The sequence below is a fragment of the Muntiacus reevesi genome, chromosome 21 (assembly GCF_963930625.1).
Source record: "Muntiacus reevesi chromosome 21, mMunRee1.1, whole genome shotgun sequence".
Lineage (NCBI taxonomy): Eukaryota > Metazoa > Chordata > Mammalia > Artiodactyla > Cervidae > Muntiacus > Muntiacus reevesi.
Window position 1 is genome coordinate 13,436,440 of NC_089269.1, and position 15,908 is coordinate 13,452,347.

General features: G+C 40.4%; 1 protein-coding gene across 1 annotated transcript in view; it reads left to right on the top strand.

Moving 5' to 3' along the window:
- Positions 1 to 1,628: 1,628 nt before the first annotated feature.
- Positions 1,629 to 15,908, top strand: part of GABRR3 (gamma-aminobutyric acid type A receptor subunit rho3) — a 45,680-nt gene continuing 31,400 nt past the window's right edge. The window contains exons 1-2 of the mRNA XM_065913802.1: positions 1,629 to 1,753; positions 10,300 to 10,412. Of these exons, the coding sequence (XP_065769874.1) occupies positions 1,629 to 1,753; positions 10,300 to 10,412 (238 nt within the window). The remainder of the gene's footprint in view (positions 1,754 to 10,299; positions 10,413 to 15,908) is intronic.

A 15,908-nucleotide genomic window follows, 5' to 3' on the forward strand; every position in this document is an offset into this window, starting at 1 on the left:
TAAAAGACTGATTGGGTAACATTTAGGAACCTGATTACATTAAAGTCAAAAAAGATTTTAAGAAACAAGAGCTCTCATTCACTGTTAATGAGGCTATAAATTGGTGCAACCCTTGTGAACATTATCGTAGTCTATAAATTTGAAGATGTGAAAATTGTCCATCCTGGAGGTTTGACTCCTAGGTATTTATCCTAAAGAAACTGTTACGTATGAACACAAGAAAATATTGACCAACATTCACTGCAGAATTGCTTACAATCAATTATTTATCCTAGGAAAATAAGAAATAATGTTCATCAGCAAAAGAATAAATAAAATATTAATTATACACACATTGAAGTATTGTATGGCACTTAAAACTGAATTAACTAGGACGACATCTATTGACACCGTAAATCTAAGCATAATTTAGAGAAAAAAGTATGTTGCAGAGGTAAAGATAGAATTTAACACCATTTTTATAAAGTTTTCTGAAATGTGCAAAAAAAAGTAGATTACTTATGAATATATATAAAAGCATAACTGTATACAGTGATGAACACTAAATAGGGGATGAACACAAAGGTAAAGATTTATTACTTTATTCTGTATATTTATAATATTTTATATTAAACACATATTTTAAAGAGGAAATACTTGCCCCAAAAAACATAGGATGTGTTCATACATGGGCTAAGAGAAGAGGAAATACAAGTCAAAATAAACAGAATCAAGCAATAACACAAGCTATGCCAGTGTCAAGGAGACAAATTAATTTAAGGAAATTTAAGAATTTCCTTCACACTATATTCCTGGGAAGGAAAGAGCGTTCTTCTTCAATCCTAGTAAACAGTCGGCTGTCACTGACTTACTCACATGTTATTTTCCAGGTGACGAAACTGAATTTCACTATCACACCCAGGCATTGGCACTTTGCATTATAGAGGGACTATTTCTTCTCAGTATGTGCAAAGTGTCTTTAGCCTCCTATGTGGCCATCATTTAACATAATTCCTTACCCCCTGCCCAAGGCTAATTTCTTCTCTTATTTTAAACCTTAAATTGAGCCACTTGATTGATATCAATGGAATAAACCATCATCTTAAAGTATGATTATTTATTTGACAAATGAATCATTGAATTTTGTTTGTACTCTGGCAATCTGTACATGTTTGGAGAGGGAAAGATTCCTTTCTGGATTAAACTAATCATCTTTGTTCTCGTTAAGCATATTATTTTGCTGAATCGTTAAATATATTCAAATGATATTGTGTTGGATTAAGGGGACTTAAAGCCTAACCTCACTTCTTTGTCTGCCTACGATTGCCACTGAGGGTTTATTGAGTCCAGGATCAAGCATCCCACTAAGAACCTTCCCTGCAAAGACGGGCTAGAGGATGGAAACTGAAAATGAAAAAATCTGCTTTGTTTTTCTTGAATGGCTGATGATCTGGACAGATGTTTGCCTCTAAATGATGTCAATCCACTTAACCTACTAAAGCAAAGACACAGCCCTGAAAGCAATGTCGCTCTTTCTTCCTTGATACCTTTTTACCTGGCTCTCTAATCACTTTTAAAAGGACACCTGAAGAAGCAGTGTTGATAACAGCATTGGTTGTATCCGTCCACATTGCTTTCTTTTGGAAGAGATGATCCTGACTTCCCAGTTGGTTTTCTTCACCTGCATCTGGATCACACTGGTGCCAAATGCTTCTGTTGTTGCTGAAATCAAGACGCCCCGCCCACACTGCTCCTCTTCAATGGAACAGACTCGGTAAGACATCCATATTATAGTCCCAATTTCTCATACCAGCTACCTCACACTTGTGGGAAATATGTCTTTAATGGTAGCACACATGTGTGGCAGTGATTGTCTCTAGAGAGACTGCTCAGTCATCAAAATATATCACCTCTGGTCATCACAGAAAGAACAGAGTCTAGGGCCCATGCTGGCATTTACGTGCTTAATTTTATTCAAAATAGTTAAAGGGCTCTTGTATGAGTCTTCTCTCAGGGATTGTATTTCTCTAATGAGCAATGCATTTATTATTAATAATGACCTGAGTTTAATGTTCCATCAAAAATTTTGGAGTAAAAGTTAGTCTGAGTTCCAATTTCTGATGTCAAGTACTTGCAGAGTGTATGTGGTTCTGTATATTGATGAGACAGTACTGAAAGGCATCAAAGCCAGTTGTTGTTTTTCAAGTTTCGTTTTCCATTTGGAAAATCGCCTTTGAAATATCATCCTGAGCGTCAATACATTGTCACTATTATCCTATCATCAATAATCAGGATATGTTTGGATCTGCTAGTGAAGGGGCAGAGCTCTCTACTAGAATGACCAGTTCATCTGGTTTGCCTGGGGCTCCGTGGTCTTTCGGAGAAGGCAACGGCAGCCCACTCGTCCTCTTGCCTGGAGAATCCCATGGACGGAGGAGCCTGGTGGGCTGCGGTCCATGAGGTCGCTAAGAGTAGGACACGACTGAGCGACTTCACTTTCACTTTTCGCCTTCATGCACTGGAGAAGGCAATGGCACCCCACCCCAGTGTTCTTGCCTGGAGAATCCCAGGGACGGGGGAGCCTGGTGGGCTGCCGTCTATGGGGTCGCACAGAGTCGGACACGACTGAAGGGACTTAGCTGCCGTGGTCTTTAGCGCTAGAAGGCCCAGGAACCCCTCAGTCTCAGACAAACTAGAACAACTAGTCACCGTGGTGCACAGGCAATGCTTCCCTGGTGACTCAGGGGTAAGGAATCTGCCTGCACCGCAGGAGCTAGGGAGATAAGAGTTCGATCCCTGGGTCAGGAGGATCCCCTGGAGAAGGAAATGGCAACCCACTCCAGTATTCTTGCCTGGGAAATCCCAGGGACAGAGGAGCCTGGGGGCTGCATTCGATGGAGTCGCAAAGAATCAGACACAAGTGAGCAGCTGAGCATCCATGCAGCTCAGCGCAATGCCTAGTACCACCAGGTAACTGTAATAACCCATGAATGACCTCCTGTCCTAGGGAAAGTCTTTCCTTTTCACCACGTGCAAGATTCCCAAAAAGACCCAGTAGGAGAAATTGAGGAAGAAAGTGAGTGAGATCACCCAGCCAACCTTGGTGACATGTTTCAGCCAGATTGCCCTCACATTTTGGATATTTATGAAGCACTCCCTTTAAGATCAGGAAAGAGAACATAAAAATGTAACAAATCCTTCTGAAGCCTCAGGTTTAATGACCAAAACCAAAAGCACTGTGGGGGAGTGGGGAGGAGCAGTCACTAGAGTCCTGAATCCTGCTCTGCTCTGAGAAATCAAAAACCATCTCCCATACTTCCCTTCCAGACTTGGCTCCCACACTCAGATCTACGTTATGAAGTCTTGTCCCGTTTAAACATTTTTGTCTTCCCCGAGGCAATTAGACAAGCAATATTTAGGAAATGTGAGGCTATCCAACCAGGCTGTGTGTTTTTTTCAGGCTGCTTTTAACATCTAGTATGTTTTAGTAGTATATTGTATCTAATTTTGAAACAAAATGGAGATTGCTTAAAATATCATCTGTGACTTAAACAGTAGGGGGTTTGCCCAGTTTGTTTGGCGGATGTGTAGATAAGAAGGGAGATAGTCATAGGGACTCACCAGTCTCACCAGCCCACTATTGGTGGGAGAATTGCTGGAGAAAAATCTGCCATGTGTATTTTTTAGGTGTCATTTAAGGGACAAGAAGAAAGCATCTTTCTTTGAGGTGGTGTGAGAATTTCTCTCTTATGTTAAATGTCTCATTTTTAGACTCTGGTTAAATGAAGAGGGAACCCTGGGCTTTCTACTCTATAGGGCCAAGAGTATTTGTTTTCACTTCTCTATATCTTAAGTGATAAGCCACAATAGGATTCATTAAAATTTATACCTACCTCTTTTGTTCTTCAAAGAAAAATCCTCTAGGACTCTAGGGATGGCGTAAAATATACACCCTGGTTCAGAAGCAGCCACTTAAGATGAAAGCCTTGCATTTCCCCAGTGAACAGGGTAATGCAGCCAGCCAGCTTCTGAGCTGTCACTCAGCACCCTCTCAGGCGGATTTTAGGGCATTTTGACCAAAATACTGAAATTACTGTGTAAGATAGTCTATAGAGTAAGGAACCAGGATAATTTAGACCTTAGTATACCTCATGTGAAGAGTTGACTCATTGGAAAAGACCCTGATGCTGGGGGGGATTGGGGGCAGGAGGAGAAGGGGATGACAGAGGATGAGATAGCTGAATGGCATCACCGACTCGATGGACATGAGTTTGAGTAAACTCCAGGAGTTGGTGATGGACAGGGAGGCCTGGCGTGCTGCGATTCATGGGGTCGCAAAGAGTCAGACACGACTGAGCAACTGACCTGAACTGAATATGAATAAACACTATGAGGTTCTTTACTCCACACATGATCTGATAATCAATAATTAAATAAGTAATGAATTAATAATCCACTCTGTCATAGTTCAGTTCAGTTCATTTCAGTCGCTTAGTCATGTCCGACTCTGCAACCCCATGGACTGTAGCATGCCAGGCTTCCCTGTCCATCACCAATCCCCAGAGCTTGCTCAAACTCATGTCTATTGAGTCAGTAATGCCAACTCATAATGCAAGAGAACTAATAGAATGAACATGGAAAGAAGACTTGATCTTTCTTTGAAAATTGGGAAGTATATTTGTACATATTAGGTCACATTTATGTACATTATTTTGAGCCAGTTTTCCTACAATCAGGCCCTTTATCCTTAAATAGGCTATTAACTATTTACATTCAGAATATCATTTTACTTTTTGCCCAAAGACTCCCTTTTTAATCCAAATACTTTAAAAATCTTTCACCCAAAGATTCATCCCTTTATTTCTTAAAAACCAAGTTGGGGAGAGGAGGAGTTGGTGAATAAATTAGGTATGGCACAAGAAAATGTTTCTGTTTGGCCTCGGGGAGAGACCTGGCTCCCCACCGATGCAGAGAGGACTAGGCCTCCAGACTTACTGAATATTTATTCATCCTCTCGGCAATTGTATTGAGTGCCTTCGGTAATGACCAGTTTTGGGCTGGGAGTTAAGAAGAACATATTGTCTCAGCCTTAAGAGTAATCAGCAGAGTGCCCAGTTTCTGTATAAATCAGCTTGCAAGAGCCAGCTGTGAAATTTTAAGGTGGCTAAAAATAAACTTATTAAAAATTAACTTAGATAAATGTACAATTAAATTATTTTAATGAAAGTAATACATACTTAAAAGTTCACCACTTCCTAACTACTACATGTTACTATTGTGTATTGTTCTCCACTATTAATATCTACTTATGTCTGGAAGAAATACTGCACCATACTGTAATGTATTATGTTATGTTGTCGTTCAGTCCAGCTAAATGACAAAGAGTCAAGTCCAGCTCTTTGCAACCCCATGGACTGCAGCACGCCAGGCTTCCCTGTGCTTCACTATCTCCTGGAGTTTGCTCAAATTCATGTCCACTGAGTCGATGATGCCATCCAACCATCTCATCCGCTGTTATCCCCTTCTCCTGGACTCAGGGTAGTATAGTACATACTACACAGTATAGTGTAACTGTATATGGTACACTAGCACTATATATACTATATACTAGTTTATAGTATAGTGTGGTATATACTGTGTAGTATACAACTATATATTATAGTATACGCCTGTATAGGTAGTATTGTGTATTACACTGATATAGAATACTATATCATCATATAAACTGTAGTATACTACCCTACACAAAACTTATGTTACATTGTATTGTACTGTACCCTACTATGGGCTACACACTTCTCTGTCATATCCATAGCTTGAAACCAGCTAGGATGATAGTATGGAAATCAGCAAACACTACAAACAAGGCTTTTTTTCCTGGGGAGTCTCTTGTTAGACATTTACTAGCACGTCGAGACCCTAATGTAGAAGCCAGGAGTGTCCTAGAGATTGCCAATTCAAACTGCTACGCAAGTTAAGACAGAAGTGCCTGGCAGAAACTGAGGCAATGATAGGCTCAATGTTCCTCTGGGGTCAGAGGCTGGTCAGGTTAAGACTTCTTTCTTGGAAGAGGACGTCAGCCCGGTGTCGCTAGATTTCCCGAGTTTTCAAAAGAAGAATTCAGATTTTCATGCAAAATTTTCCAGTTGAATACAAAAGCTTTCTTTCAGTAACTACTAAAAGCAGAATCATTTTTTTCAGGGGAGGGAAGAAGGCAGAAGACAAAGGGGCTTCAAATGATTCTTATATGGAATCAGACCAGAAAGTTCTAAGCTAAATCTGGTTCTCTATCAGAAATTAACCTCCCTTATTAAGCACATTTGCTTCTCTTGCCTTTGTGTGTTCTATTTGTCTTCATTTTATTAACCTTTCTACTTGTATGCTTTTTTTTTTCAAGTCAGCGGTCTTCAAATAGGGCACTTATGCTCCTAGAGTATAATGCTCCCCTAATGCTGCATGCAAGCTCTCAGAGGCACATGTGAGCATAAAAAGTTTTAAAATAATTATTTCTGGATCTCTGACTTCCTCTGACCTCTTTCCTAAAATGGATCCTCCTGAAAATTTGCCTGCAGTCTTCTCTGCAGCCTCCCCTTAATGATTGCTCTGTCCCGTTTGGCAAAATAAAAGCACGCACACCTCTTCCTTTTTCTGACCTTTTTCTGTGTTACACGGGTGGACAAAACCCGCCCGAGTACAAAAAAATTCATTACAGATGTTGTTGCTAAGGTAGCTGATGACTTTAGTTTAAATAACACATTCTTTTCCAAACTGAGTGTTTCCCTTTTTTTCTGTTTTTCTTTTTTTTTTTTGCTTTCAACAATATTGAAGAAAGAACCCACTTAACTTGTTAGGTTATAAATCATTAGAAAGAATTCTTGATGATACACCACAATGTGAATTTTGAAAATTAAGTAAGAAGGAATTGCTTAAGTTATAGTCCTAAAACAAAATTTCTTCCAATTCCATGTCCATGAACAAAGATTTTCTATATTTTCATCTATAAAGGTGAAAAATAGGATCAAGGAAATGTAAATTAAAACCATGAGATATCACCTCACATCTATTAGAAGGGCTTTATCAAAAAAGACAAGAAATAACAAGTGCAATGAGTAATATCCATACACAGATACACAAAATAGGGAAAATGTACCTTCACTTTATTAAGAAATACTTCTCTGATAAAATTTAATCATAATTTTAATAATTATTTATCAACATTTATATGAGTTATGTTTTGCTCTGTTTTTAATAGTCATAGAGGCTACAAAAGAATTTATTTCAATGTGTATACATGTCTTCTCGGAAAGAAGTATGATAAGTGACAAAATTCAATGAAGAAAATAAAATGGAAAGACAAGTTTCAAGAAAACGAGGAATGAGACAAATTCCTTTGAGACAAATTTGTCTCAGAAAGACAAATTCTTTCTGGTATTTAAAGAGGAACTTATTCATGTATTTTAAAATGCATGTTTTGAGTATTCCAGGTTCATTGGATACATTTAAAGGAGGAATATATAAATTTTATTTTAAATTATCAATATTTAATTTTAAATTTTATGATGAAAAAATGGAAGATGACTACTTAATTATGTGTGAGGTTTTCAAAATTATTTCAGGGGGTGTCTAAGCCACATAAACCTTTTTGGGAAACAGATGGTGTATAAAGTCAAAAGTAAGTAAACAGAGGACATCTCACTACACACAAGTAGAGCCCTCAGTTAAGAAGAGGTGAGTGTGCGTTCAGGTACCGCCAGGAGCGCCTTGCATGCATGCATGCCCATTCAGCCATGTCCACCTCTGCGACCCCATGGACTGTAGCCCACCAGGCTCCTCTGTCCGGGGGATTTCCCAGCCAGGAATACTGGAGTGGGTTGCCATTTCCTCCTCCAGGGGATCTTCCCCACCCAGGGAACGAACCCTGCCTCCTGCTTGGCAAGCAGATTCATAAGCACGCTGACACCTGGGAAGCCTCCTGCCTTTCATAGCAGGCTGCATGTTCATTGTTCTGAGGGTTCTTTATATTATTTTTTTTTTTGAGGATTACGATTCTGGAAATTTATTAGGATTTTTTTTCTCCATTAGGGAAGCTACATGCAAAAGATGCAACATACAGAATACCTTTAAATAACACAACTCCCAGACAGGGACAGGGTGATATTTGGGGGAGGGGCATTCTGTCTTTGCTTTTCTATGTTCTATTTTTAATTAAAAAAATTTTTTTTTCCTCTGGATGGAATTTCTGAGATGGGTATTCTGGGGATTCTTAACTAAGATTCATCCCTTCCAATCTCTAGAGGGCTATGCTTTTGAAAAGCGTACTAGAGATTGCCGTTGTGTTATATTACTAAAGAAGTTCACAAATTTCCATGAATTTCCACCCAAGGTAATATTCCAGTTTTTTTTTAAAATAAAAACAACCAGCTAGCTTTTATAAAATGCCTATTATTTTCCAGACCGGTAGTTCTCCTGAGAAATTGTTATAAATGCAAATTCTCATACCCTAAAACTATGGAATCAGAAACTCTGGGCATGGAGCCTAGCAAACCTGGTGATTGAGATTCATGCCAAAGAATATAATACTTACAAAATATGTGGTAGGGGACCTGGAACACAATAGGCATTTAATAAAACCTAGCTGCTATTACTTTTTCAATCAATGGATCATTCTAGCTCCTTGAAAGAGGTTTTCTAGTTAAGAGATCCTTGGAAGAAATAGCTCTCTGTGTCAATTATTCATAGGATAAAATGACTTGTGTTTAAAATCAAACGCATTTGTCTTCTACACAAAATCAGATTTGTTCCTCCAACTTCCCTATTTCTATCAATGGCAAAAATGCATACATAAATCTCTGAGGGTTTCAGCCAGAAACTTCTGTACTTAAAGATCATACTGGTTGCTCTCCAGTGCCTATAAACCTGGACATATTTCTTAAACCAGCTGCTTCAGGATGTGAAATTCTGACCATCAAAGTATCGAGTTAAGACATTGTGTCCACAAATATTATATTAAAAACTGATGTGTATTTCCTGAAGGAGACATGACATGTATCAATGCAAAAGCCAATCAAGAAAGAGTAACTAGAACTTGCCTAGTAGAGCGCTCAGCATCTTGTGTTACTGCTGCTGTTGACGATGACAGTGACGGTGACAGGAATGTTCTTTCTAAAAAAATAATTTTATTTATTTATTTATGGCTGTGTGGGCTCCCTCTAGTTGCAGCGAGCCGGGGTTACTCTCCAGCTGCAGGCTTCTCATTGTGGGGGCTGCTCTTGTTGCAGTTGCCACGCTCTATTGCTCAGGTGCAGTATTGTGGTGCATGGGCTTCGCTGCTCCACGGCGTGTGGGATCTTCCCGGACCAGGGATGGAACCTGCGTCTCCTGCATTGGCAGGCGGACTCGTTACCACTGAGATACCAGGGGAGCCCAGGAGCGTCCTTCTGGAAGAGGGCCGGAGCAAGGTCTCGGCACCTGGGACAAGAAGTCGGCTGCATGTCACTTACAGAGGGGCTGTGCGGCCCCACACTTAGAGCACGTCTGGGAAGTGTGTGTCACAGCACAGAGACGAGTCAGGGAGGCCCAGCAACTTGCCTGAGCTCGGAGCCCCAGGGAGCCACGGGCTTCGCTCCCAGAGCAGGTCTCCACGCACACGGGAAAGGCCACCCATTTGCCTTTGCCCGAGGAAGTGCGCCTGCTTCACCACTGGACCAGTCTTAGGTCCAGCCAACGGTCAGAGCATCCATTTTCCCCTGGGATGCCTCTCCAGGCCCATAGCCCTCCCTCAGTTCCAGAATCTACTACAGGGATTCTTCCTCGAATCCCAACCAGCACCCATACTTTTTGCTGTTGTGAAACACTGTTTTCATCCATTTACAATTCTCAGGTCTTTTGTTTTGCTTTTTCTTAACATTATCTTAGTGCAAGAGGTATTTTAACTTCTGTGACTCCAAGAATCACTCAGGTACCACGCTGAATGCAGATTCCTAGGCCCTGTTCCTCTGGTTCTGGTTTGGTTGATCTGGGTCTGAATGTTGATCATCTCCACCCAGGTGCTAGTGGCCAGGTTTTCCTACTAAAAACCACATTGTCAGGACCACATCCACACTCAAGTATGTCATTCAAGGTACTTTACCTTACCTGCCCCACCCTTGTGAAAGCAAAAGTAAATGTTGGTTGATCTTTGTCTGTATGTAATGTGAACTGAGAAAATGAGCTTTATGTGTATATTTTGGAGCATACCATGTTGAGCACAGAAAGCTAAACTAAATCAAAATATCCGGAAACACATGTATCTCAAAAGATTTTTCTCCCTTGGAGGTACAGCAAACAAGAAACTAGAATGAGGAAAGAAGACAGTACCAAGGTGTGGCCCCTGAAATACAAGCAAATCCTCCACATAGAGGACCATGACTTTGCAATGAGACCTGGATTTGGAGGTGAGCACTATCTTTACAAAACTCCTGTGTTATAATCCATTGCGTTGTCAAAACTGAGTTGAAAATTTGAAGCCATTAAGACCAAATCACAAGACCATCAGTTTAACAAAGAAAAAGAAACAAAAACGTTTTACAATGATCTTCTCTTAAATAAGAGCAATTGATAATTTATGCAGTTTAAATTAACCAAAATGACCCATTGTTTACTATATACATTGTCATAAAAAGTGTGTTCGATAAATAATATGTGTTCAAAAATAGTGAATGCATATATCTTGCCCATACAGCAATATATTATTTTAATTAAAATCCATTGAGTTATATCGGAGAAGGCAATGGCACCCCACTCCAGTACACTTGCCTGGAAAATCCCATGGACGGAGGAGCCTGATAGACCGCAGTCCATGGGGGGGTCGCTAAGAGTCGGACACGACTGAGCGACTTCACTTTCACTTTTCACTTTCATGCACTGGAGAAGGAAATGGCAACCCACTCCAGTATTCTTGCCTGGAGAATCCCGGGGACGGGGACCTGGTGGGCTGCCGTCTATGGGGTCACACAGAGTCGGACACGACTGAAGCGACTTAGCAGCAGCAGCAGCATTGAGTTATATGATGGTATTCATAAACTCTTGTGAAACATGCTTATGAGCTGGAATGCCTGACTTTTGTTGAAGAACTAGTCTGCCAAATGCCATGGCTCCCTGTGAACCACCTCTGCTGAGGTTTTTTCTTTTACTTGCACCTAGCAATAAAAATTGACTGAAATGTTGGCGTGCCAGGCACTGTGCTAAGCCCTTTAATGCACTGGCTCATTCCACGCTTGCAGTGACCCTATGAAGTAGGTGTTACAACCCTAATATTACAATGTGGAAATTAGGGCTTAGAGAAATTAAGAAATGTTCTCAAGGCCATGAAAAAAGTAATGTGGTAGATCCAAGATGCAATGACTTGTAAGGAGAACAGGAGCAAACCACAGAAGGAGGATATATTACTTGGAAAAAAGCCTTTCCTCCTGTCAGATTGTTTCATGTGCATATAGTTGTATCCCTGGGGGTACCAAGCTTTTCAGAGATACACAGGGTGTGGTAAAATCACCCAGGTAAGCTGTACTCTCCACCTTAGTGCTAAATGCATCCTGACTCTCCTGCTCCTGACCTAAGTTCTCCCACACCCACAATTTCCTGAACTGACAACTTTTCATGCTAGAGACGTGGAGGTAAGAGAGGTGAGTGTGGGGGTGAGGAACCAGGGTCCCCCAACAGTAGAATAGGTACCACTTTTTGATAATTAACACTTCAAGTCCTTGGCGTGGGTAGGAAGACCTCGATACTCATCATATTGTGGTTATGACAAAGGGAAGCACAGCACACAGGTTACTGGTAAAATTTAAAAGTACATCAGGTAACTCTTAGGTCAAGGATGGTTTGGGTTTTGTTCTTTAATTTTCTGGAGTTCATTGGGTTGCAATTCTAAGGGTCTGGTTTTGATTTTATTAGGTTGTGTGTGTGTGCTTAATTGCTCAGTCGTGTCCGACTCTTTTCGACCCCATGGACTGTGGCCTGCCAGGCACCCCTGTCCATCCAGGGAAGAATTCTCAAGTGGGTTGCCATGCCTTCCTCCAGGAGATCTTCTCAACCCAGGGATCAAACCCAGGTCTCCCACATTGTAGGCAGATTCTTTACAGTCTAAGCCACCAGGGAAGCCCTTTATTAGGTTGGTGATGCAAGTTTCAGCAGGCATCAGAGTCCCCTGGGGGCTCCTTGGCACCCAGATCACTGGGCCTCACCTCCAGAGGTTTTGATTCAGTAGATTTGAGTGGGGTCACCAATTCTCATGTCTTATACATTTCTTGATGATGTTGATTCTGCTGGTCTGAGGTATCACATTTGATACCTACTGAGTTAGATTATTAGCATCAGATTAATTCGTGGTGAGTATAATATTTTGTTTTTCAGGAGCATTTCTCAACATTTTTTTACTGCCTATCGATCTATTTTTTCATTTCTTTTCTTTTCTTTTTTACATCATTACTCAGATGTGTCATCCTTACCACAATTCTCCTGAAGATGTAAATACTCTTAACTGCCATTCCCAATAGACCGTTTATTTCCCCCAACAAAATTTGCCCAAAGTTTGGATAATATACTCTGCAACTGATAGGCAGGTATTCTGGACCTTGGTCTCGACGATTCTAAGGAGTCTCTAAAATCTTTCCCCTCCCACAATTTACCTGGGAAAATTATTTTTTTTACTTTAAACTTGACCGGCTGTGGGTACTTGGAGCCATTAGGGGGCTCCAGACACACAGGAATAGCTTGGAACTGGCCTCTGGAGTAGTGATTAGCAGTCCAAAATGATGTATTCCCTTCTATACGAATTCAAAAAGCTGCCCTAATTCCTGTTAGGTTAGGTTCGTCAATTAAATGAATTCCTATCCTAGAGGAAAGGGTTTTATGGGTTTATTTTAGACCACTGAAAGCCAGAGAGATTAAGAGAAAAATTGCTGCCCTTGAATGTGGACCTTGAAACAAGCAGTCTACACTTTGTAACTCAAAGTGTTCCAAGGACCAGGGGCAGAGTCACTGGGGAATTAGTTAGAAATGCAGACAATCAGGCCCCACCCCAGGCTTTCTGAATAAAAACCTGCATTTTAACAAGATCCCCAGGTGATTCGACTACACTTTACAATTTGAGAAGCACCATCATAAATTACCAAGAGCCGACCCAAAGCTTTTATCTTAAAACATTTATGCCTTCTTTCTCCCTCCTCTGTATCACCCCCACCCCCCAGAAAAACATAATATTGATCTTAAATTTCCACTCCTCTTGATCTGTTAGGGATACGTGTTAAGAATTTTTAAAACAATTTTTTTTCCTGAGGCTACTTTGTGGGAGTCATTAAAAATGCAATGGAAATGTACTTAGTGGCAGGTGGCGAATCATCCCACGATTAAGAAATTTTTCTGACAATCATGGACTGGGGCTAAATGGTATCCAAGTGGCTTGTGTGTTCAGTCAGTTCAGGCAGAAAAAAATCCATAAATTCAGTCAGAAGTGTCAGTCTGGTAGCTCTGTGAAATATATTCCTTACCCTTCTCTTGTGTTGGTGAGAACAGCTTTTTATACCAGTGACCCATTCTCTGTTCTCTCAAGCCCGCCTTCCTGGGAAAATCAGGCTGCAGAATACAAAAGACAGGCTTAAATTTATCTTCTCTTTCTTTATACATGTCCATAACACAACACACACACATTCTTCTTTCCTCTTGAACTAAATGTAACTTCAGCACTTCTCTTGCCTTAATGTTTTCCTAATTAGCTTTAACATTAAAACCAGCTGCTACTGCAGTGCTTTTTTACTTTTATAAAGCATTAGAAGATTAATTGACTCATTATGTGGAAACAGGAGGATATAAATTTAAGGGAGCCTTTTGTTTAACTTGGGTTATAAATTGCAGCTCATTTTCTTTATTTATGCTTTCCCTACCCTTTACATCTCCCATAACTAAGGGCTTTTTTTTGTTTGTTTTAGCTTTACGGATGATGATTTCTTTGTTTCTTTAAAGTGAAATCCATCCAGCATCTAGATACTGGCTCCTGAGTTAAAACAAAAGCTGAAGTTGGAAAAGCCACTTGTGTAGTCTTTGCTTGTCAAATAGGAGGACCAGATTGCCAGCCAGGGGGATCTGGCTGTATTCCTGCATTAACGAGCTCTAGCTTTCAAGCAAGTTCTTCAACTTTGCTGAGCATGAGTTCCCTCATATGTCAGATGGAGCTAAATTGGTTCTACCTAGCTAACTAACAAAGTGGCTGTAATGATAACATGAGATAATATATCAAGTACTTTAAATGTACTACACAAATAAGATGAATAACTTTTATTTAGATCCCCTTATTCCAGCATGCATAAAAGTAAGATTAATGATTTTTATATGTATAATATGATGTAGTATAATATATATGGCAGTATAAATGTCTGTGGTACTACCTAGTTAGAGATCCTGGGAAATCAACACCTAATTGTAATACCTAATAGTTATTTAATTTTTACTATATTCCAAATGCTTTATATAGACGATTAATAAGAGCATTTATGAAACTGGTGTTATTCATGTTCTATGTATCACACATTACTATATACTGAATAAGTTGGTTAAGACATTTAATGTTAGGTTAGGCTAAGGACTTGATATGCATTTTTTAATTTAGTTTCACAGCAACCCCGTTAGGCACAGACCATGTATATATGTCCCCTATTTTACAGATGAGCAAACTGAGGCTTAGAGGAGTTAAGGATTACAGAAGGTTAAACTCAGGTTTATATGGCTACAAATTTCATAGTTTTTAAGCTTTTTGCTTTATTACCACCTTCTCTTTGGGACTCAGTGCCTATTTTGCAAAAAAGAATGATCTTTGAAACTTTTAAGAAGCTCCCAAATTCTATGATTTTGCATCTTGCCTTTACTCGCCTGCCCTCATCCTCCACTCTGTCCTCAGGATGCCAGAGCAGAGTTTAAAGTCCTGGACCCAGGAGAAGATGCACTTGGGCATCAAATGCAAAGGAGACAAAAATGAGGTCAGATAGCATCTGAGGACAAACACTTTCCTTTGAGGTGAAAGAGCTCATCCTAACAAAAATAGAATAAATGGGAAGGAGGAAAGAAGAAATCTAAGACGCATTTAGGAGCCCATTCCTAATGGACAAGCCATGTCATTCACCCGCTGTCAGCCCAGCCTTCAAACAACGGTGAGGGCCCAGTGCTTGTCCAGTGGGGGCACGAATGTCCTTGTATGGTGGTGTTAGAAGACTGGCCTGGCTTGCAGAGATACTCATCAGTAACCGGGTCCTACTTACAAGGCATAAACATCCTGAATCCCAGTTGAGCTCACACTTTGTCATAAAATAAACACTGTACGAGAAGCACTGGATTATTCTTTAGTGAAGAATGCACTGATTGTCTCAATGTTTGAATGTAAGACTGGGAATTGTGGTCTGTAGTCTGAGGAACAGATTCACATTTTTGCTGCTGAATTCAGTTCAGTTCAGTCGCTCAGTCGTGTCCAACTCTTTGCAACCCCATGGACTGCAGCACACCAGGCTTCCCTGTCCATCACCACCTCCCGGAGCTTGCTCAAACTCCTGTCCATCGAGTAGTGATGCCATCTAACCAAGTCATCCTCTGTAACTCTGCTGAATTACAGTAACAATAACATTTATTCTATGCTGTTTATTGAGTATCCACTACGTTTATCAACTGTATTATTTCTAGTCTTTAAATAAGCCTCCTTGGTGAGACTACTACTGGATCTGATAGTTGAGGACCCTAAGCTTAGAGATTTTACTGACGCTAGTTCTCATGTGAGTCGTGGAGCTGGATTCAAGCTCTGGTCAGGACTCTAATGCCAGAATTTTCTCCAGGATGTCCTGTTCCCTCTCCAAGGCCTCTCCCATCCCTTCAGTCCTTTGGAGTATTGGAGTTAGTGGGAGGAATTACTC